Source organism: Triticum urartu, chromosome 7A (assembly GCF_056163025.1).
Source record: "Triticum urartu cultivar PI428250 chromosome 7A, HENAU_Tu73, whole genome shotgun sequence".
In the NCBI taxonomy this organism is placed as follows: domain Eukaryota; kingdom Viridiplantae; phylum Streptophyta; class Magnoliopsida; order Poales; family Poaceae; genus Triticum; species Triticum urartu.
In genome coordinates, this window is record NC_141879.1 from 754,475,646 (window position 1) to 754,500,198 (window position 24,553).

Here is a 24,553-nt window from a genome sequence, read left to right on the forward strand (position 1 = left end):
ATACACGTTGTTTCAGTTATTTTATCCTAGCACATTCTTTTGCTTTACAGGTCTGCTTGTGATATGGATTTTCAGAAATCACGCTATAATCTTTCAGAAACATGAGGTGGTTTTTTTGGTTACAACTCAGTGATGACTTTTTTACAATCATCATGGCATTAACTTGATTCATATTATGATCTTATTCTTTGAAAATAGAATCAAGGTGTGCTCTTATATATGAGAGCTCCAAGCATGCATGTACTGCTGGTTATCATGTCAGTTGCACTCCGAATTATGCAATTGTCACCAAAATGTACTCGTGAAGCTGCAGAGTAAGTTGATGCATTGACCTGAATTTCGACTTAGTATGGCATAGTATGTTTTACTATTTTCACATATTTTTTATTTTATGGTTTGCAGATCTCTTATCAATCTTCTATCATGGTAAAAAGCACCATGCATGCAGTCTTGTACACGATTTGCATTTCAAGTAACGCAGAAGTTTCGTGTTATTTCTTAGTAAGGTACTGAACTGAACAGAACTTCAGAACAGTGTACCCTGCATACTACTTCTGTTCGTGTTTTGAGGTATAACAGTTTTCAGTGTCCACTTTATATATATATATATATATATATATATATATATATATATATATATATATATATATATATATTATCCTTCCTATTTTAAATAGACATAAAATCCCACGTCAATTATGTATGATGTTTCTTTAATTTGTAGAAGATCATCTGGTCGGCCACATGAGAATGGTACTACCCAGTGGATGCAATTTCATCTGTCAGATCACTGAAAGGTTCTCGCTTTGCATCTGTATGGAAGGTGGTTGTATAACTGTTGTGGTGTTTATGCAAAAAAAGTAGTAATACGAATACGTGGCGTGTGATACAACTTTGGAAATAGTGAATTATTCAAGTTACAGTGGAAGTAGGCTCTGCACTTTGCAGCCCATATTAATAATCAAAACTAGCTTACTATGTTTTTTTTGCGGGGTCGGTATAACATCACACGGAAATTACATTTGTTGAGTTTAATCTTGTTCTCGATCTGTAATTATTAGTACTAGAAAACATGCCCGTGCGTTGCAACGGCAGAAATAATATTGTACGCACCTAACTTACTCCCTCCGTTTCTAAATATTTGTATTTTTAGATATTTTAAATGGACTATCACATATAGATGTATATAGACATATTTTAGAGTGTAGATTTACTCATTTTGCTTCGTATTTAGTCACTTGTTAAAATCTCTAAAAAGACAAATATTTAGGAACGGAAAGGAGTAGTAAGCATGTCATAAGACACCTCATACATATATGTCCACATATTCTATTTCAATACTATGAGGTACCTCATCTATATTGCCACTTATCCTTCTGCCCTCACAGACAAAGGTCAAACGGTTCACCTGATTAAAACTTGTTCGAACATGGCCAATCCCAAGGCGATGAGCCCGGCCCTCACACAGCACACCTATCTTTTTTTGAACACGGTACAGTGCAGATGCTCACAACACGCTTGAGATCGACGAAGCCACCAGGTGTGTCTTTGTAGTCGACGGGAACGTCTTCTCCCATTGAGCGGACATCGCGCGAAAAGTCTGGAATAAAAGGTACCTCATATATATTGCCACTTATCCTTCTACCCTCATAGACACTGGCGGACCTCCCCGGTGGGCAGGGTATGGCGCCTGCCATACCTTAATTTTGAGCAAAAAAAAATTTATAGCTAATATGCATCGATCGCTAGCACAATACACTGCCTTGTCGCTGTTAATACGTGATGGGCCGACGGCCCGACACAGCGAGCGGCCAGATGGGCCAACAGCCAGCCAGATTCGAGCCTCCACGCGAGGCAGCCAGCCAGGTTCGAGCGTCCACGCGAGCGAGCAGAGACGCAACGCAGCACACTCTGTTCTCTCCCCAACCCTAAATCCCTAATCCCTAAGCTACCGTTGGCGGCGGCGGTGGCTGGCCAGGTCGCCAGGAGTGGGCGGGGCAGGCAACGGTGGGGCAGCCAGCGGCAGGGCAGGCAACGGCGGCGGCAGTTGGAGGGCTAGAGGGCGGTGGCACCGCGGCAGCAAGCAGCGTCTCCAGCCGGGGCCTAGCAGCAGCAACAGCAGTCCGGCCGTCCGGTCGTCTGGCCACTTCTGAGTCCGACCGGCGCAGTCACGGCCAGATTGCCCGAAGATGGAAAGGAAGAGGAAGGCAGTAGAAAATCCAAAGGAAAGGGGAGGAGTTGATAACCTAGAGCTATTCATTATCTATATGAGAAGAATTGAAGACTTTAGAGCTTGTCATGATATTGCAAGTCTAGCTAAAAAAAATGGTTGAACTTGAAAGGCATGTCATGTTTCCTGCTGTTTATCGCCTCATTGAGTTAGGCATTGCTACTACAGGTAGCGACGGCAACAGTTGAAAGAGCCTTCTCGTCAATGAAAATCATCAAGACTGAGTTGCGCAGCAAGATGTCTGATGGCTGGCTTATTGACTTAATGGTGTGTTACATTGAGCGAGAGATCTTCAAAGTATTGATCTCGGTAAAATTAAGGAAGATTTTCAGAAGGAGGGTAGGGCACTGCCATTGCCTGGCTCTTCTAGACGCCATTAAATGCGTCATTATCGGTATGTTTTAGGTTGTTTTCCTATCGAAACATGTCTACAATTTCATTGTCTTTGGTTATTAGTTTGTAGTGTGTATTATGAGTGTGTATTGATTCCTTTGATTCGCATAAAGAAAAATCTTAGTGAGACTTCGCCCCACCTTAAAAATTCTTCGTGGTCCGCCTCTGCTCATAGACAAAGGTCAACCGGTTCACTTGATTAAAACTTGTTCGAACAGGGCCAATCCCAAGGTGATGAGCCCAGCCCTCACATGTCACACCTATCTTTTTTTAGCACGGTACAGTGCAGATGCTCACAACACGCTTGAGATTGACGAAGTTACCACATGTGTCTTCGTAGTCGACAGGAACGTCTTCTCTCACTGAGCGGACATCGCGCGAAAAGTCTACAATAAATTGAGAAAAATATCCCAACTCCCCAACCGTCAAAGAAAAAACCTGCAATTTCTCTCTGTTTTTCAACAGTGCGATGGACTGCACATCCCATGTAATTTAGGCGCCACGTACAGCAGTACGTCTCACGTGTACTCGTTCAAGAGAGCCCACCACTTTTTTTTTTGAGGGAAGAGAGCCCACCACTTGAAAACTATCCATTCACGTTCCTAAACTCTCTTTCTCATAATTGATTCCGTATTTTGGGCATGAACACGGGTAAACATAAAGTTGGACACAGCCTGGCCGGCCCATCTAGTAGCAAAGGCCCATCTGACCTTGCTAGCGACAATCATGAGTTGCGAGACTTGCAAGATCGATCGTGGTATATAGACATATTAGTCCCACCTCGAATATAGAAAATAATATGGGTGAAGTGGACCGACGACGGACGAAAAACGGACGAAATTACGATGGTAAGAAGCGATAACCGCTTTATTATTAGGTAAAGATAAAGAGAAAGATAAAAATAAAGATAAAGTGATAAAGATAAAGATAAAGATAAAGATTTTTCATGTTCGCATTGATCCATGACCAACAGTGCAGTTTTGATATATGTCAGGATGTCACTTATCAGTATTGCCAAGGATCTACTTTTTTTTTGATAAAGAGCATTTCAATTGAATTGAAATATTGAGGTGACACAATCGTTTCATAGACCAAGGATCTACTTGCGTGTCGACTGCTGCTTACATGCGGATCTTACTTGTGCCAAGGACCAGTGCCTCGCTCTTACTTGTCTGCTCCCTACGTCTGTCACAGATCACTGTGACTGATATCTGTGAGTGCCTCACTCTTACTTGCCTGCTCCCTACGTCTGTCAGAGCTAATCAATGCCGATTGTGGTGTTACTTGAGCTAATCAATTGCTAGCCGTTGGAACGAACACGGGTACGGTTGACATTTTCGGAGTGAATGCAGAGGGAGGTGATAGAGGCTCGAGGAAGAAGGCTTCGGGCAGGTGGGACAGTCGGCATTTTCGGAGTGGCAGTGAAGTTCCAAGGCACCAACCATAGTCAGGAAGGAGCCCAGGACATGCGTTTTTTCGAGTAGTTCGGCTCCATCTCTCCTGAGATGGTATGAGAGAGACTACTAATGTAATCATCACTTGCTCTACTGAGTACTTTGCATCCTTGGTTGTGTTGTTTCATTAACCAAGCAAGGAAGAAGCTATGCTGTGTTCCAGTCAATCTCATAGAAACTATGCTGTGATTCTTCTATAGCCATATCATCATCACCATCATCTCAGGTTGGATGATTCCTTTTTATTGATTCTATGGCGTAGTTCCTAGTGTGTGATTGTAATAACAACCGCGTACTTCACACATAGAGTTCAAAATACAAACATAACCTGACAGCTGAGTGTGCCTAAATGGTGCATGTAGCACACACACATTCTTGTTAACCCAACTTGTTATCTGGCTAATGGAGTACATGTAAGGGAATTCGATCCATCTAATTAATTCGGCATACATTAACAACTCACTGTATGCATTAATTCTTCTTCTTGTTCTACTACTACTCGATCAGTCTGTCAGTTACAAACATACATACATATATACATACATACATACATGGGATACATATGCTGATAAAGAAAAACGAAAGAAATCATCAGTGCTTTTGGAAGATGACCATGCAGAAGAAGGCTATACACCGGAACACTATCCCGTTTGCAGCGAGGACAAGTATACACGTGATCTTGTGGTCGATGTCGTACCCCATCTTCACCAGCGAACCGCACCGCGTGATGAGCCAAACACCAGAGTACCTGCATTGCATTCCGTCGCATCCTAAGTTTTTAATCGAAATATTTATGTATTAGTGTTCTATATGTCTGTCCTTCTGCAACTCAAAATATTTCATATTTACGGTCGGCCGAGTGTTGATTGAGTTGCAGCAAACAGCCACAGCAGCATCGAGCTAAATGAACGGATGATAAGTTACCTCTGCGCATTTGCAATCACGAACGCCTCGAGCGCCCACTTTGTGTAGCATAGGTTAGCAAAGACGCTGTCCTTCTGCTCATTCGAGAAGAGGGTCAGGACAACCGGAAGCAACGCTGACCACTGCATCATCATCAAAACCACACAAGCCATCACTTTCTTCGCCCTGGTTAATCAATAAACATATTAATGGAGCTTAGCTACTAGCAGTAGTTGGTGCGGAAACCATATATACCAGCTGCGCTGAACCGGGCTGGAAGAAGATGGCAAAGGTGTAGCCGATCCCCGTGACGCAGTAGACGACCGCTACGAGAACGACATAGTTCTCCCAGATGGACGACCTCGGGTTGTTGAAGAAGTAGAACATGGAGAGGTAGACAATCGGCTTCACGATCGTGTTGAAGTGATCGATCGTGTCCTTGGACATGAAGTATGCGAGCGAGCTCATGCCCGCCGCTCTCTCTCGCCAGTAGTGTATCTTCTCCAAGGAAAATGAGCGGAGGGCTCCAATCATGCAAAGCAGAGCTGCAGCCAGGCAACATTAATTAACTATATTTTGTTTGCTTAAGAGAATTGAAAGAACTCTAGTACGTGTTTCAATTTTTGAATTCAGAAACATGTTTATGTAAGCTCCAGTCTGACTCTGAATTGCAATGTTGTATTCATAAACATGTTGCAGCGAGAATTGAGTCCACATATATAGAGGGCATGCATGCATCATGTCGTCCAGAAGAATGAATGGAAAAAGAAAACTTACAGACAGCGATGACGGTGTATGTGTAGCCAAGTGCTCCGAAAGACTCGTCGCTCACTTTAGCTAGTGTCCCAAGACAGATACCAGCAAGACCCAGAATCAGAAAGTCGACTCCTTGTATGCTAGATTCACGAAGCCTTTGCTTGCCACATCTGAATAAGAAGAAGAAATCTTTACATACAGAAAGGGATGCATGAAGCTAGCGAGCTCATAAGAATGGAATACAACAACAACAACAAAAACAACAGCAGCAGCAGCAGCAACAACAACAATAACAACAACAACAACAACAACAACAACAACAACAACAATGAAGAAAGGAAGGAAGGAAGGAAGGAAACAAAATTCAGTAATTTACGTACCTTCCCAGGTAGTATTTGTACTGCCTAAGTTTTCCAGGTGTGCGGCGGTTAGACAAATCTTCAGAAGATTTGTTGTAATCGTACTCATCCTTTTTCTGGCCTAGTATGTCCCTGAGATTGCCCCACAATTCACCAAGAACGGACTTCTTGGCCTCAGCTTGGGGGGCATGACCACCTGCTTCCCCACTCAACGATGATTCCGAGCCGGAAGAACTCTGGAGCATATCTCGTGGAACCTCATAGCCGTTGTGCAGCATCCACCGCAGAGGGAGATCTTTGACGTTGACCGCATTCGTGTCTAGCTTCACAATCCCCTCCAAGATGTCTATGTAGTAGTCGGGCGGATTCACGCGGTCCGGGACGACAATCCCCAACCCTTTAAAGTATTCCTCCACTTTCTTCACAGGCCCGTGGTAAACAGGCATACCACCTTTGGCGAGAAGTATCAAGTCATCAAACATATTGTACAGTGTGTAGCTGCATGTAAGCAAGCATGTCCTCAGGTTCAGGAGTAATTCACATGAGTAAAATTAAGGTCGTGTGGGACTAGTAAGTGGAAGCAACCTACTATACTACAGTACAGTACAGTACAGTACTAACCTGGGCTGATGAACCACCATGGAGATGTTGACCCCTTCCATAGCTTCCCGCCGTAGAGCGCGAAGTAGAAGCAGAGACGAAGCACTGTCCAAACCAGATGTTGGCTCATCTAAGATGAGCACAGAGGGTTCCATGACCATCTCTAGGCCGACATTTACCCGCTTACGCTGGCCACCAGAGATGCCACGCTTTTCAACAGTTCCAACCAAGGAATCGCGAACCGGTTGCAGCCCCAAGGACTCGATAACTCTTTCCACGACAAGAACTTTTTCAGCCTGGGACATCTCAACAGGGAGCCTGAGGAGACATAATTACAAGAATTAATCGTGAAAATGCATGCAATAAATTAAAAAAGAATGTGCATGTGCATATATAGCATATAATACATAACATACCTGCATCTCGCATTAAACCAGAGGTTCTCTTGAACAGTCAAGTTTCCATGGACAATATCGTCTTGCGGGACAAAGCCGATGATCTTCTTGTATGCACGGATAGGCTCTTGCTTCCCGTTTATGAGTATCGTACCGGTTGTCGCGCATCCAGTCGCCTTGCCGGCAATAGCGCTCAAGAGGGTGGTTTTTCCCGCGCCTGATGGGCCCATCACGGCAGCTACCCGACCAGGCATAAGCTTCCCACTCACAGACCTTAATAGTTTTTTCTTACTCCCCTTCAAGGTGAGAGTAATGTCTTTGAAAGCAATCTCAATTCTAGGTCTTTGCCTTAAATCTTCATCAGTTGCCATGGCTACCACTCCTGACAAGGAAAGGTTATTACTGTTTTGTTCCATTTCTTGTTCCAGTGCCTTCTCCTTTTCGATTTGACCATACGCATACTGGAAGATTTGGCTCTGCGTGTGCGCATGTTTCCCCCCCTTCTTCTTTTTATCTCCTCCTCCTCCTCCTACTTCCGCAGTGGGGCTTCCGGTGTTCTTCTCTCCTGATTCTTCTGACGGATGATCCGCACCATGCTCTTCAGGTGGATGCCCTTTAGATGATTCATGTGAGCTGCTGAGACTCTTCTTGCGCGAGAATGTGCGGGTGAGAGATGTCTGCAGGCCTGCGGCATGCTTCTTTGCGACATCTTTAGCTGATCTCCACCTTTCACGGGCCTGTACGGTCTCTTTCGCGAGTCTTACAGCAGCCTCCCTAGATTTCGCTTGCTTCTTCTCTCGGTTGGTCAGAAGTTGGTCAGAGAAGTTGTAAATGATCAACAGCACTAAACTCAGGGCAACCTAATTTGGTCATGCAAATTAATTAAGCACAGCTCAACCTGTATGTCAGGTCGTTAAAGATTTGATGATGATATCAACAGCGTGCGTGTAGGAAATGTTGTATGTTAATTACCACTAGCATGGCACCAAATATTGTGATGTCTTGGGTTGTAGAGTTTGGTTTACAACTGCCCTTGGATAAGCATTCTGCATGCAGTTAAAAGCAAATCAATTAATACGCTTACAAGTTGGCACATTCCATCATTTCAAGCACCTTGAAGGGCAAACCCTATTGAATTATTGAGAGACAAGTGCATATATATTTCAACCTCCAACTCTAAACCGGTTACGACACAGCCTAAAACTATCAATATCATTTACTTTGCCCCCCTAGAACATTGTGAGGTGGTTTTGACCACGCTGACCATCCAGTCAGCAAGCCATGTTGATGCAAATTTCATTTTCTGCCCAATTTTATCAAAAATTCAAAGTTTTCAGAGAAATTGAAAACATTCTGTAAACAATAATTAGCATTCCAAGAAATTTTCAGAAACTTTTTCTTAAAAATTAAAATCCGTCAAATTTTATTTCATGCCCAAATTTTCCGTGTAAAAATACATAGTTTTCAGAAAAAAAATGAAAAAAAATCTATAAAATCAAGAAAACAATACTAAGGATTCTGGGAAAGCTTCAATTTTTTTTCTTACAATACTGAAAATTACCGTCAAATGTCAATTAATGAAGAACACAGTGTAGTAAAAGCAGAAAAAGGGAAGCATCATATTATCTTATTATAGAAGTATATTATATGAACACGACAATACAAGGAGCAAACTTACTGGTCTGGATAGTTGATCCTTTCCTGCAATAGAACCTGCACACATCCAGAAGCTTGCATTTTTCAGTAATTTTCTTTGGGGAATGATGTAAAAATTAAAAAAGTTTGACCTGCTATGTAAGGCAGCTCACTTTCGCATATTACTCTTTTTTTTCCCGATAAATGGAGCTTTCATTACTAGTGTGGTGTGGTGTGGTGTGGTGGCAATGGCATGGGAATCATTGTAAGGATCAAGGTTCAATCCTAGGATGGAGATTGGCCGAATGAGAAATGAAGCATTCGATAGATAGATAGATAGATAGATAGATAGATAGATAGATAGATAGATAGAATTACCCACTACTGCAATCGATCTTGAGGATAGGGCTTGGACAGTAGTAACCAGCTGGACAGAAAACATCGTCAGTACTCATGACATCCGACCATCTGTCGGCACCGCCGCAAGTATGGTTGGGCTGCCCAGGAGGCGGTTGGTAGTTGTATCTGCAGTGCAGTGCGCAAATGATCGATAATTCATTCACCCTTCCATTTCCTTTCCATATAGGTATGTATGTATTTCCATGGACAGTGTGTATATAAAAGAGAGGAGAGAATGAATATATACGAGCAAGAGAGGAGAGAAACTTACGGATCGCAGACTCCGGTGGTTTTGTTGAGGGTGGACTGTGGACAGTATGCTCCCAGAGGGCAGGCTGCATCAGCAATAGCATGCGTGTGAATGTGAACAATCCAAAAATCTGAAGAGAGAAATGACCGCACGGGACGCGGAGTGTTTGTGTGTAGGTGTGAGGCTGAGGGCTTACGTACGTATCATGCAAGTGAGGCCGCGGGGGCAGAAGAAGCCGGGGCAGCAGCCCTGGCAGTCGACGGTCCTGGAGGGGAAGTTTTCGGCGTCCTGCAGGTCCACCTCCTTGCCGGCGTCGGCGGTGCAGCCCCAGCCGGGCTCGCAGCCGTCGATCCAGGACGAGAGGTTGCAGTTCTTGTTTGGCCTCACGTAGTTCTTCTTGCCTCTTCTGAGGATGCTCTCGAAGTAGAACTTGAGCTCGGCGGCTGTGCACACGCGCTGCGGCAGGTCCCCTGCACGCACGCACACGCGCCGGATGGGTTAATTCACACGCGTAAACATAATAAGTAAGTAAAGGATCGGTATCGCATGAGGTCGGATCGAGTCCGGTGGGTAAGTAGAAACCAAAATGCTTAACCATGGTTTCAGAAAGATTGAGTGAGGAGTGAGGAACATAGCATGGAAATTGGCACACCCCCTTTGCCTCATGGATGCAAAAAATGCTGCAATTTGCCACCATGGATTAATGAAAGCATTTCAATTCATTTATCCATTAAAAGTGTATGTAATAATGTAATAAATAAAGAAACAATCCTTCCGTTCCGTTCCATTCCATTCCAGCATGGATGAGATGAGCGCAATTGAGCAGAGCAGGTTAATTACCTTTCTTCATGCAGTCGACGAGGAATTTGGGATCGGAGGAGAAGTTGAAGGTGGCGTCCCACTCGGCGTCCCTGCAGCGCAGCCATTCAATTAGCAATTCCATTCGATTCGATTCATTCTCCGGTCCGGCAAGATTTGATTCGATTTGATTTGATTTGATTTGGGGGGACTGAGATTGAAATTGAATCGATGATTGTATTGAAGAAAGAAACAGCAGGGAAGGAAGCGTGCGTACGTGTCCTGGATGCAGTAACCGAGCTCCCTTTTCACCTGCGGAGCGAAGGCGTCAGTCAGCTTCTTGAGCTTGGCGTTGAGCGCCGACGTGACGGCGCCGTTGCTCATAGGGTCCACCTGCGCCTCCGCCACCGCCAGGAAGAGGAGGAGGACGGTGGGCAGAAGCGCGCGCGCTGGCGCTCCCGCCGCCGCCATGGCGACCGGCCGGACGGGGACGGAGACCACCGGAGCGGGCCGGAGAAGACGGGATGCCCGTGCCAGCCAACGGAGGAAGGGGAAGGCGGGAAGAGGAGGAGGAAGCGGAGGAGACTCTCCGTCTCCGTCTCCATCCCCATCCCCATCACCATCACCATCTCCATCCCCACGTCGTCGGAGGGAGCGGGAGACGCGGGTTGCGAAGGATGCGGCGGAGACACAAGCTGCTCGCAAAACTTGCGTCCTTCTCCCAAAACTTGTGTCTTTTTACATTTTCCTCGTCCACGGCAAAATGAAAAGAAAAAAAAAAGAGCTAGTACCACGTACACTATACATACTCTCAATAGTCTCTGACCCTCAATTCTGTTCGAGTAAGGACGGCGTGGCGTGGCGGCGGCGTCAGATCATCATAGTGCCCTGTGTGTGTCCTTGGGCTTCTCTGTTGTGACGCCGTTTGCTCCAATGCCGACGCTGGGTTTGGGAGGTAGTCCAAGAGTGAGCGGATATGGAGTGTGGACTGCATCGACGGCATCCATCCGGAAGATAGTGGATCATCTCCTGGCTTTGTGGTCCGCCTCTTCCGACGTTTTAGTCATGTGGGGGTGCCAGATCCGGAGCTCCGGGGTGTTGCCAGGGTCTGATCCTTTCAACGACAATGGCTTCAACTTTGATGAGCTGTCTTGGAGGTCTGCAAAGCTGCATATTAGCGATGGAGCCACCTCGAGCTCGGGTGAGGAGGTGGTTGTTATGGTGGTGCCGGAGGCGTCAAGCTCAAGGGATTTTTCGATCTTGATAGTATTTCTCTTTCTTAGCCGGTGCTTCTTTGTGTCGTCGTTTCAGTCATGTCAGATCCGTGTCTACGTGACACTATGATCTTTACGACATAAATGAGGCACATGTTACAATGCAAAAGAGAGAGAAAGAAATGCTCCTCTCATATCCCCGCCCCCTTATGGTCTAATCTTGGTTCCTTCTCCTCCCGGAAGAGAGGGGACCCCATATCCCCCTTGTTGTTTAATTTCGTGGCCGATGCCATTTCTTGTACCTTATCCCGGGCGGCCGCAGCGGGTCACATCTCTCCTATAGTCTCACATCTCCTCCCGGAAGGGCTGACACATCTTCAGTACGATGATGATACGATTATTATGGTTGAGTTGAACAATCCTTGTATTGCTCATTTAAAGTTCATCCTCCTTTGCTTCGAAGCGCTCTCGAGACTTAAAATCAAAGTTTTTTTTGAGGGAAGTACCCGTGACTCTTAGAAAAATTGATTTTAAGTCTCGCCAGTTCACCTCGGGAGGCAATGACTCAATTACTCATCGAGCGTCATGTGACAACAATATGTGTGTAGGTTCCCTGTTGTTGAAGCACTACGCATGCATGCATATCGTTTGTGTGTAGGCCCTGAAAAATCAAAAGCAGCAGCATCAATCTGTGTGACAACCATCCGCACATTGATGTCTTGTTGGTATCGATGAAGACCCTGAAAATGAAAAGCAGCAGCATCGACAGAAAAATACAAATCAGGATTAAGGCAAGAAAGGAGGTTTTGGGTGGATGGCTCCAACGGCTCTGGTACGGCCTGGCGACTCGGGCGGCGATGGGGCTGGCGATGCGGCGTTGGCCGCTTGCCCCAGCGAGTCGGAGGCCTGGTCGGAGGTACGAGCGACGGTGCGGCCGGGGCGCGTGCCCCCGGCGTCGACCTTGGGCACAGCGGCGTCTTCGAGCTGGGTGGGGAGCAGATTCTGGGTGTTGGCCGAGGTAAGTGACTGCAAGGATTCGGACGTGGAAGATGGCAAGGGTGTTGCTAGACACGGTGATGGAACGCTGCCGTCGATCGGCGAGTTCGTGGCTTGGGCTGAGGAGCTTGGGGGCTCGCTCAGAGCCGGGAGGCGCAGCGCGTTCACACCCGGCGGCCGCGGTCCTCGCCGACTAGGGGTGTCGTGCCGGGCATCGCAGTAGGGCGCGGCGGAGGCGTCGCGGGCGCGGGCGTCGTGGGCTGCGGCGGGAGGAGCAGTGGCCTTGTCGTCGGCTGCTTCTCATCCGCGGGCCCTGGTGCCTGCGACGGCGTCGGTGGCGGAGCCCGGAGCGGCGGCGCCGGCGATGCCACGGGCGGCGGCGGCGGAGGTGCCCGAGCCCTGGCCTAGGGTTGGCTCGGGTGGCCTGGACAGGCCGCTGGGCCAGACTCTGGTGGTGGGCCGCACCGCCCCGTGCGAGCCGTGCTTGGCCTAGGTTGCCGGTCCCCCCGCGGTGGGAGCGGTGCATGAGGACGTGGGCTGTGCTGCTCGGCCCAGGCCTGGCTCCCCTGACCCGCTTTCGTCGCACCCGGTACTTAAGTGGCTCTGGATCCGTCGGGGCGCCCTAGATTGCTCTCTAGGGTTTCCAGCCACTCCTTCTGAGGTGCGGTGCTTCGGCTAATCCGCACGCTCCTTCTCCCCCCTTCCCCTGCCCCACCCCTCGTGCGTTCCTTCACCGAGGTCATGGCCATGGGATCCAAGGTGGACCGGCGTGCGGACAAGCGGGCGGAGCCGGATCCAGAGGTGGAGCGGCGTCGCGAGCGAGATCTGTGAACCCAGGCGAAGCCGCACGCAGCGGAGCGCGCCGGCGAGGAGGGTGGCTGGGGGGACTCCCCCTCCTTGGTGGCTCAAGGAACAGGAGTGCAAGAAGAAGAAGGAGGAGTACAAGAAACAGGGGTTGGAGCTCAAGCGCAAGGAGGTGCTCCACCCCCACTGCGGCGACTGTGTCGGCGACCCCTTCTCCTAGCAGAAGCAGAAGAAGTACAAGCCGGCGATGGCGGCGGCCTCCAAGCCCTCCTCCTCCAAGGGTACGACGGCGGAGCCCATCCCCGTTGAGGAGGCGGATGGGCCTAAGTGCTTCAAGTGTGGGCGCATGGGGCCACTACCAGAACGACTGCACCTTCAAGCAACTTTGCGTGCTCTGCAGCCAAGAGGGTCACGCCTCGGCCTACTGCCCCACGCGCGGCACGCCTCTGATGCTGCAGTCCATGGGCCACGCATTTGCTGGCGGTGGTTTCTTCTGCTTGCAGTACCCCGGGGAGGCGGATGCGGTGCCGGCAGGCCTGCTGGGTGCCAACGCGGCTCTGGTTTCGGTGGCGCCCGGTGTGCTGTCCAAGGAGCTCCTGGAGGCGGAGCTCCCTCATCTCTTCGAGGGCGAGTGGGACTGGCTGGTGGCCCCTTTCGACAGGACTGTTTCTCAGTGGCCTTCCCTGACCCGGTCAGGTTGAGGATGGCGACACGCAGCGGCAAGCTCTTTCTCTCCATCAACAACATCATGGCAGATATACGTGACGCGGCCCTCGCCGAGCCCAAGGCGCTGTCCATGCCGGAAGTGTGGGTGAAGATGTGGGGCATTCCTCCAAAGCAGAGGCGGGTGGAGCAACTGATGGCGGCCAAGACCATGATAGGCCGGCCTCTGGTGGTGGACGAGCTGTGCGCCGGCCAAGTTGCATGGATTGGTGTAGATCTGGTTCAATGGTGAGGGTTACAACATTAAGCTCGAGCCGGAGATGGACCTCTCTCACCAGGCGGCCCCTGCCCTCCCACCTCCACCTCCTCCTTCCAACGGTAGGGGCGCGGGCGACCAAGACAAGGACAAGTACAAGGACAAGGACAAGGACCAAGACCACGATGCTAGCATGGAGGAGGATGACTCAATTGACAAAGCAGCATGGGACAAGCTCGGGATGTCTGTGCCAGGCCCTGTTGCGCCGGCGGTGGGGGCGGCGGTGCCGCGAGCGACCGAGGAGACGGGTTTTGCTGGGATGGCGCTCTTGATCCCCAACCAGTACGGGTCCAACTTGGGCTCGGTGTCTTCACCACCCAGGTGTTCGGCCCCTGCTGCGGTGGTGGGTGCGGGCAGTGTTTGTTCCCCGCTCGCTTTCTCCCCAAGCCCGTCGCGCCTCCTCCCGGCCCGGTCCCCTGCCTCAGGCGGCCGTGGCACCTCCCTGAGTGGCTCGGTGAAGCAGATGAAGAAGACGGCGGTGCGCAAGGTCAACGCGGAGACGGTGCGTGCAATGGAGACGTTGGGTGCGCCTCCCACTCCACGGCGGTCCGTCATGGCATTGGCGGCCCCGTCCGTGCCTTCCTCCATTGAACCGCTGCTGCAAGAAGCCTCCAAGACGGTGCTGATCTCCAAGGCCAAGCGCACCAAGACGGTGCCGGCGGCGCCAGTGTGCACCAGCTCACGCTCCAAGGGGCCAAGGGCAACATGACGTCCCTGCAGTGGGCGCAACTCCTTCACGCGCAGAAGAACATGGAGATTTCAGGTAATCCACCCCCTCGCTTTACGGTTTTAGATTCTTTCTCGGATGATCATCTGCATGAGGTGTTGGATGTGAGCAGTGTTGACCCCTCATGTGTGGGTGGGGCTCGCGAGCTGATTTCCCTCGTCCGCGCCAAGGAGGTAGCGCAGGCAGCGCTTGCGGCTGCGGCTGTAGCACGTGCCGAACAGAGGCCGGGGGACCCCGAGGGAGGGGTCGTCGCTGCTCTCTCTGTGCCCGAAGAGGGGGGTCAGGCAATAGGGGTTGCCCCCTCTCCCTCGCCTTGTAGGGGCAAGGCGAGGCGCGTGGCAAAAGCGGTCACCTCGCGAGGTGTCCGGCTGTGTAACCGCGTGATCTAGATGCGAGTCTTATTTTGGAATATTCATGGTTTCGGCCACACGGGGCGGTGAACCCAGCTTAAGGAGTACATGCACAAAGAGGACGTCGATATCGTAGGTTTACAGGAAACGATCAAGCCGGACTTCCGTTTTCACGGGCTGCTTTCTGTAGACCCGCTTGAGCGTTTTGAATGGCAGCACGTACCCGCGGTTGGGCACTCGGGTGGCATGCTGATGGGTTTAAGCCGTGCCTTGTATGATATTATCGCTTGGGATATTGGTATGTTTTTCATTGCTGTGCATTTTCGCATCTGTGCATCTCTTCGCGAGTTAGTTGTCATACAGGTCTATGGTCCGGCTGATCACTCTCAATCGGCAGAGTTCTTCGGAGAACTCCAAGCTAAAGTCACCATGGTGACTGTAGCGGCGCTCCCTGTCCTTGTGGGAGGGGATTTCAACCTGATCAAGTCTGGAGCGGACAAAAACAACAGTAACATAAACTGGCCTCGGGTGTCCATGTTTAATACTGCCATTGCCTCCATGGCCCTAAGGGAAGTGGCCAGGTCGGGCGCGAGATTTACATGGACAAACAAGCAACTTAACCCGGTCTGCTCAGTGTTGGATCGGGTGTTCATGTCGCCGGAGTGGGAAATGGATTATCCTCTATGCTCACTGATTGCGGAGACTCGCATCGACTCTGACCATGTTCCGTTAGTCTATTCCTCGGGGGAGGATAGGCTACGACGTAGCCCACGTTTTTTCTTCGAAACGGCCTGGTTTGAAACGCTAGGCTTCAAGGAGATCTTTAAGGAGAATATGGTGGGCGTGCGTTAACCAGGATGGGCCCCAGTGGGGCCTGATGGAGTTCTGGAACGCGGTCGGGCGACGGCTCAGGGCTAGCCTCAAGGGGTGGGGCGCTAACCTAGGGAGGAATGATTGTTGGGGAACGTACTAATTTCAAAAAAATTCCTACCCACACGCAAGATCATGGTGATGCATAGCAACGAGAGGGGAGAGTGTTGTCCACGTACCCTCGTAGACCGAAAGTGGAAGCGTTATGACAACGCGGTTGGTGTAGTCGTACGTCTTCACGATCGACCGATCCTAGTACCGAAAGTACGACACCTCTGTGATATGCACACATTTGGCTCGGTGACGTCCCATGAACTCACGATCCAGCAGAGTGTCGAGGGAGAGCTTCGTCAGCACGACAGCGTGATGACGGTGATGATGAAGCTACCAGTGCAGGGCTTCGCCTAAGAACTACGACGATATGACCGAGGTGGATTATGGTGGAGGGGGCACTGCACACGGCTAAGGGATCAATGATCAACTTGTGTGTTAGGGGGGGCCCCTGCCCCCGTATATAAAGGAGTAAGGGGGAGGCCAACCGACCCTTGGGGCGCGCCAAGGAGGGGGAGGAGTCCTCCTCCTAGTAGGAGTAGGACTCCCTCTTTCCTAGTCCAACTAGGAGGAGGAAGGGGGAAGGAAGGAGAGGGAGAGGAGAAGGAAAGGGGCCCCCCTCCCTAGTCCAATTCGGACTCCCTATAGGGAGGGCGCGCGACTGCCCCTTGTGGGCTGCCTGCCCTCTTCCCTATGGCCCATGTAGGCCCAATAGTCCCCCCGGGGGTTTCGATAACCCCCCGACACTACGATAATTATCTGGTGATCCCCGGAACTCATCCGGTGTCCGAATATAGTCATCCAATAAATCAATCTTTATGTCTCAACCATTTCGAGACTCCTTTTCATGTCCGTGATCACATCCGGGACTCCGAACTATCTTCGGTACATCAAAACACATAAACTCATAATACCGATCGTCACCGAACGTTAAGCGTGCGGACCCTACGGGTTTGAGAACTATGTAGACATGACCGAGACACGTCTCCGTTCAATAACCAATAGCGGAACCTGGATGTTCATATTGGCTCCCACATATTCTATGAAGACCTTTATCAGTCAAACCGCAATAACAACATACGTTGTTCCCTTTGTCATCGGTATGTTACTTGCCGAGATTCGATCGTCGGTATCTCAATACCTAGTTCAATCTAGTTACTGTCAAGTATCTTTACTCGTTCCGTAATGCATCATCCCGCAACTAACTCATTAGTCACTTTGCTTGCAAGGTTTATAGTGATGTGCATTACCGAGAGGGCCTAGAGATACCTCTCCGACAATCGGAGTGACAAATCCTAATCTCGATCTATGCCAACTCAACAAGTACCATCGGAGACACCTGTAGAGTACCTTTATAATCACCCCGTTATGTTGTGATGTTTGGTAGCACACAAAGTGTTCCTCCGGTACTCGGGAGTTGCATAATCTCCTAGTCATAGGACATGTATAAGTCATGAGGAAAGCAATAGCAATATACTAAACGATCAAGTGCTGAGATAACGGAATGGGTCAAGTTAATCACATCATTCTCTAATGATGTGATCCCGTTAATCAAATGACAACTCATGTCTATGGCTAGGAAACTTAACCATCTTTGATTCAACGAGCTAGTCAAGTAGAGGCATACTAGTGACACTCTGTTTGTCTATGTATTCACACATGTACTAACTTTCCGGTTAATAAAATTCCAGCATGAATAATAAACATTTATCATGATATAAGGAAATATAAATAACAACTTTACTATTGCCTCTAGGGCATATTTCCTTCACTCTCCCACTCGCACTAGAGTCAATAATCTAGATTACACAGTAATGATTCTAACACCCATGGATTCTTGGTGTTGATCATGTTTTGCTCGTGAGAGAGGCTTAGTCAACGGGTCTGCAACATTTAGATCCGTATGTATCTTGCAAATCTCTATGTCTCCCTCCTTGACTTGATCGCGGATGGAATTGAAGTCTCTCTTGATGTGCTTGGTTCTCTTGTGAAATCTGGATTCCTTTGCCAAGGCAATTGCACAAGTATTGTCACAAAAGATTTTCATTGGACCCGATGCACTAGGTATGACACCTAGATCGGATGTGAACTCCTTCATCCAGACTCCTTCATTTGCTGCTTCCGAAGCAGCTATGTACTCCGCTTCACACGTAGATCACGCCACGACGCTTTGCTTAGAACTGCACCAACTGACAGCTCCACCATTCAATATAAACACGTTTCCGGTTTGTGACTTAGAGTCATCCAGATCAGTGTCAAAGCTTGCATCAATGTAACCATTTACGATGAGCTCTTTGTCACCTCCATAAACGAGAAACATATCCTTAGTCCTTTTCAGGTATTTCAGGATGTTCTTGACCGCTGTCTAGTGATCCACTCCTGGATTACTTTGGTACCTCCCTACTAAACTGATAGCAAGGCACACATCAGGTCTGGTACACAGCATTGCATACATGATAGAGCCTATGGCTGAAGCATAGGGAACACCTTTCATTTTCTCTCTATCTTCTGCAGTGGTCGAACATTGAGTCTGACTCAACTTCACACCTTGTAACACAGGCAAGAACCCTTTCTTTGCTTGATCCATTTTGAACTTTTTCAAAACTGTATTAAGGTATGTGCTTTGTGAAAGTCCAATTAAACGTCTTGATATATCTCTATAGATCTTGATGCCTAATATATAAGCAGCTTCACCGAGGTCTTTCATTGAAAAACTCTTGTTCAAGTATCCTTTTATGCTATCCAGAAACTCTATATCATTTCCAATCAACAATATGTCATCCACATATAATATTAGAAATGCTACAGAGCTCCCACTCAGTTTCTTGTAAATATAGGCTTCTCCAAAAGTCTGTATAAAACCATATGCTTTGATCACACTATCAAAACGTTTATTCCAACTCCGAGATGCTTGCACCAATCCATAAATGGATCGCTGGAGCTTGCACACTTTGTTAGCATCCTTTGGATCGATAAAACCTTCAGGTTGCATCATATACAACTCTTCTTCCAGAAATCCATTCAGGAATGCAGTCTTTACATCCATTTGCCAAATTTCATAATCATATAATGCAGCAATTGCTAACATGATTCGGACGGACTTAAGCATCGCTACGGGTGAGAAGGTCTCATCATAGTCAACTCCTTGAACTTGTCGAAAACCTTTCGCAAAAATTCGAGCTTTGTAGACAGTAACATTACCGTTAGCGTCAGTCTTCTTCTTGAAGATCCATTTATTCTCGGTGGCTTGCCGATCATTGGGCAAGTCAACCAAAGTCCACACTTTGTTCTCATACATGGATCCCATCTTAGATTTCATGGCCTCAAGCCATTTCGCGAAATCTGGGCTCATCATCGCTTCCTCATAGTTCGTAGGTTCGTCATGGTCAAGTAACATGACCTCCAGAACAGGATTACCATACCACTCTAGTGCAGATCTTACTCTGGTTGACCTACGAGGTTTGGTAGTAACTTGATCTGAAGTTACATGATCATCATCATTAGCTTCCTCAGTAATTGGTGTAGGAGTCACAGGAACAGATTTCCGTGATGAACTACTTTCCAATAAGGGAGTAGGTACAGTTACCTCATCAAGTTCTACTTTCCTCCCACTCACTTCTTTTGACAAAAACTCCTTCTCTAGAAAGGATCCATTCTTAGCAACGAATGTCTTGCCTCCGGATCTGTGATAGAAGGTGTACCCAACAGTCTCCTTTGGGTATTCTATGAATACACATTTCTCCAATTTGGATTCGAGCTTATCAGGTTGAAGCTTTTTCACATAAGCATCGCAGCCCCAAACTTTAAGAAACGACAACTTTGGTTTCTTGCCAAACCATAGTTCATAAGGCGTCATCTCAATGGATTTAGATGGTGCCGTATTTAACGTGAATGCAGCCGTCTCTAAAGCATAACCCCAAAACGATAGAGGTAAATCAGTAAGAGACATCATAGATCGCACCATATCTAGTAAAGTATGATTACGACGTTCGGACACACCATTACGCTGTGGTGTTCCTGGTGATGTGAGTTGCGAAACTATTCCGCATTGTTTCAAATGAAGACCAAACTCGTAACTCAAATATTCTCCTCCACGATTAGATCGTAGAAACTTTATTTTCTTGTTACGATGATTTTCCACTTCACTCAGAAATTCTTTGAACTTTTCAAATGTTTCAGACTTATGCTTCATTAAGTAGATATACCCATATCTGCTCAAATCATCTGTGAAGGTGAGAAAATAACGATACCCGCCGCGAGCCTCAACATTCATCGGACCACATACACCATTATGTATGATTTTCAACAAATCTGTTGCTCACTCCATTGTTCCGGAGAATGGAGTTTTAGTCATCTTTCCCATGAGGCATGGTTCGCAAGTACCAAGTGGTTCATAATCAAGTGATTCCAAAAGTCCATCAGAATGGAGTTTCTTCATGCGTTTTACACCAATACGACCCAAACAGTAGTGCCACAAATAAGTTGCACTATCATTATCAACTCTGCATCTTTTGGATTCAATATTATTAATATGTGTATCACTACTATCAAGATTCAATAAAAATAGACCACTCTTCAAGGGTGCATGACCATAAAAGATAGTACTCATATAAATAGAACAACTATTATTCTCTAATTTAAATGAATAACCGTCTCGCATCAAACAAGATCCAGATATAATGTTCATGCTTAACGCTGGCAGCAAATAACAATTGTTCAGGTCTAAAACTAATCCCGAAGGTAGATGTAGAGGTAGCGTGCCGACCGAGATCACATCAACTTTGGAACCATTTCCCACGCGCATCGTCACCTCGTCCTTAGCCAATCTTCGCTTAATCTGTAGTCCCTGTTTCAAGTTGCAAATATTAGCAACAGAACCAGTATCAAATACCCAGGTGCTACTGTGAGCATTAGTAAGGTACACATCAATAACATGTATATCACATATACCTTTGTTCACCTTGCCATCCTTCTTATCCGCCAAATACTTGGGGCAGTTCCGATTCGAGTGACCAGTCCCTTTGCAGTAGAAGCACTCAGTCTCAGGCTTAGCTCCAGACTTGGGCTTCTTCCCTTGATCAGCAACTTGCTTGCCATTCTTCTTGAAGTTCCCCTTTTTCCCTTTACCCCTTTGCTTGAAATTGGTGGTCTTGTTGGCCATCAACACTTGATGCTCCTTCTTGATTTCTACCTCTGCATCCTTTAGCATTGCGAAGAGCTCGGGAATTGTCTTATCCATCCCTTGCATATTATAGTTCATCACGAAGCTCTTGTACCTTGGTGGCAGTGATTGAAGAATTCTGTCAATGACACTATCATCAGGAAGATTAACTCCCAGTTGAATCAAGTGATTATTATACCTAGACATTTTGAGTATATGTTCACTGACAGAACTGTTCTCCTCCATCTTGCAACTATAGAACTTATTGGAGACTTCATATCTCTCAATCCGGGCATTTACTTGAAATATTAACTTCAACTCCTAGAACATCTCATATGCTCCATGACGTTCAAAACGCGTTGAAGTCCCGGTTCTAAGCCGTAAAACATGGCACACTGAACTATCGAGTAGTCATCAGCTTTGCTCTGCTAGACCTTCATAACATCTGGCGTTGCTCCTCCAGTGGGTTTGGCACCTAGCGGTGCTTCCAGGACATAATTCTTCTATGCAGCAATGAGGATAATGCTCAAGTTACGGACCCAGTCCGTATAGTTGCTACCATCATCTTTCAACTTAGCTTTCTCTAGGAATGCATTAAAATTCAACGGAACAACAGCACGGGCCATCTATCTACAACAACATAGACATGCAAAATACTATCAGGTACTAAGTTCATGATAAATTAAAGTTCAATTAATCAAATTACTAAAGAACTCCCACTTAGATAGACATCCCTCTAATCATCTAAGTGATCACGTGATCCATATTAACTAAACCATGTACGATCATCATGTGAGATGGAGTAGTTCAATGGTGAACATCACTATGTTGATCATATCTACTATATGATTCACGCTCGACCTTTTGGTCTCAGTGTTCCGAGGCCATATCCGTATATGCTAGGCTTGTCAAGTTTAACCTGAGTATTCTGTGTGTGCAAAACTGGCTTGCACCCGTTGTATGTGAATGTAGAGCTTGTCACACCCGATCATCACGTGGTGTCTCGGCACGACGAACTTTCGTAATGGTGCATACTCAGGGAGAACACGTGTACCTTGAAACTTACTGAGAGATCATCTTATAATGCTACTGTCGAACTAAGCAAAAAAAGATGCATAAAGGATAAACATCACATGCAATCAATATAAGTGATATGATATGGCCATCATCATCTTGTGCCTTTGATCTCCATCTCCAAAGCACCGGCATGATCACCACCGTCACCGGCGTGACACCTTGATCTCCATCGTAGCATCATTGTCGTCTTGCCAACTATTGCTTCTATGACTATCACTACCGCTTAGTGATAAAGTAAAGTAATTACATGGCAATTGCATTTCATACAATAAAGCGACAACCATATGGCTCCTGCCAGTTGCCGATAACTTTGTTAAAAAACATGATCATCTCATACAATAAAATTTAGCATCATGTCTTGACCATATCACATCACAACATGCCCTGCAAAAACAAGTTAGACGTCCTCTACTTTGTTGTTGCAAGTTTTACGTGACTGCTATGGGCTGAGCAAGAACCGTTCTTACCTACGCATCAAAACCACAGCGATTTTTCGTCAAGTATGTGTTGTTTTAACCTTCAACAAGGACCGGGCGTAGCCACACTCGATTCTACTAAAGTTGAAGAAACTGACACCCGCCAGCCACCTGTGTGCAAAGCACGTCGGTAGAACCAGACTCGCGTAAGTGTACGCGTAATGTCGGTCCGGGCCTCTTCATCCAACAATACCGCCGAATCAAAGTATGACATGCTAGTAAGCAGTATAACTATTATCGCCCACAACTCACTTGTGTTCTACACGCGCATATAACATCTACGCATAAACCTGGCTCGGATGCCACTGTTGGGGAACATAGTAATTTCAAAAAAAATTCCTACGCACACGCAAGATCATGGTGATGCATAGCAACGAGAGGGGAGAGTGTTGTCCAGTACCCTCATAGACCAAAAGCGGAAGCGTTATGACAACACGGTTGATGTAGTCGTACGTCTTCACGATCGACCGATCCTAGTACCGAAAGTACGACACCTCCGCGACCTGCACACGTTCGGCTCGGTGATGTCCCACGAACTCACGATCCAGTAGAGTGTCGAGGGAGAGCTTCGTCAGCACGATGGCGTGATGATGGTTATGATGAAGCTACCGGAACATGGCTTCTCCTAAGCACTACGACGATATGACTGAGGTGGATTATGGTGGAGGGGGGCACAGCACATGGCTAAGGGATCAATGATCAACTTGTGTGTTAGGATGCCCCCTGCCCCCTTATATAAAGGAGCAAGGGGGGAGGCCGGCCGGCCCTTGGGGCACGCCAAGGAGGGGGAGGAGTCCTCCTCCTACTAGGAGTAGGACTCCCCCTTTCCTAGTCCAACTAGGAGGAGGAAGGGGGAAGGAAGGAGAGGGAGAGGAGAAGGAAAGGCGGGCGCGCCCCCCTCCCTAGTCCAATTCGGACTCCCTATAGGGTGGGCGTGCGGCTGCCCCTTGTGGGCTGCCTCCCCTCTTCCCTATGGCCCATGTAGGCCCAATAGTCCCCCCCGGGGGTTTCGATAACCCCCTGGCACTCCGATAATTATCCGGTGATCCCCGGAACTTATCAGGTGTCCGAATATAGTCATGCAATATATTAATATTTATGTCTCGACCATTTCGAGACTCCTCGTCATGTCCGTGATCACATCGGGACTCTGAACTATCTTCGGTACATCAAAACACATGAACTCATAATACCGATTGTCACCGAACGTCAAGCGTGCGGACCCTACGGGTTCGAGAACTATGTAGACATGACCGAGACACGTCTCCGGTCAATAACCAATAGCGGAACCTAGATGTTCATATTGGCCCCCACATATTCTATGAAGATCTTTATCGGTCACACCGCATAACAACATATGTTGTTCCCTTTGTCATCGGTATGTTACTTGCCTGAGATTCGATCGTCGGTATCTCAATACCTAGTTCAATCTCGTTACCGGCAAGTCTCTTTACTCCTTCGTAATGCATCATCCCGTAACTACCTCATTAGTCACTTTGCATGCAAGGCTTATAGTGATGTGCATTACCGAGAGGGCCCAGAGATACCTCTCCGACAATCGGAGTGACAAATCCTAATCTCGATCTATGCCAACTCAACAAGTACCATCGGAGACACCTGTAGAGCACCTTTATAATCACCCAATTATGTTGTGATGTTTGGTACCACACAAAGTG

At 47.6% G+C, this 24,553-nt stretch overlaps 1 protein-coding gene across 2 annotated transcripts; it reads right to left on the reverse strand.

The window, feature by feature from the left end:
* Window positions 1–4,449: 4,449 nt before the first annotated feature.
* LOC125519632 (ABC transporter G family member 28-like) lies at window positions 4,450–10,788 on the reverse strand. 2 transcript variants are annotated; one of them, XM_048684370.2, is made up of 14 exons: window positions 10,450–10,788; window positions 10,215–10,285; window positions 9,575–9,844; window positions 9,396–9,459; window positions 9,104–9,250; window positions 8,769–8,803; window positions 8,063–8,136; window positions 7,112–7,950; window positions 6,717–7,013; window positions 6,117–6,593; window positions 5,758–5,906; window positions 5,236–5,525; window positions 5,002–5,123; window positions 4,450–4,825 (listed from the first exon to the last, which is right to left on the reverse strand). In XM_048684370.2, the coding sequence occupies exons 1-14, from the start codon at window positions 10,641–10,643 to the stop codon at window positions 4,669–4,671; spliced, it is 3,186 nt and encodes a 1,061-aa protein (XP_048540327.2). In that variant the 5' UTR covers window positions 10,644–10,788; the 3' UTR covers window positions 4,450–4,668. The 2 variants fall into 2 exon arrangements, 1 of the variants encoding a protein (XP_048540327.2); XR_015610773.1 differs by having other exon boundaries at window positions 4,685–4,825; window positions 5,002–5,166.
* Window positions 10,789–24,553: the final 13,765 nt, after the last annotated feature.

Bases quoted from the DNA above. Each gene is read 5' to 3' on its own strand.
- LOC125519632 (XM_048684370.2), bottom strand. From the start codon at position 10,643: ATGGCGGCGGCGGGAGCGCCAGCGCGCGCGCTTCTGCCCACCGTCCTC. The intron at 6,594-6,716 runs GTTAGTACTGTA...GCTTACATGCAG, and splicing joins ATGGTGGTTCATCAGCCCAG to CTACACACTGTACAATATGT. The intron at 5,124-5,235 runs GTATATATGGTT...ATGATGATGCAG, and splicing joins AGCCCGGTTCAGCGCAGCTG to TGGTCAGCGTTGCTTCCGGT.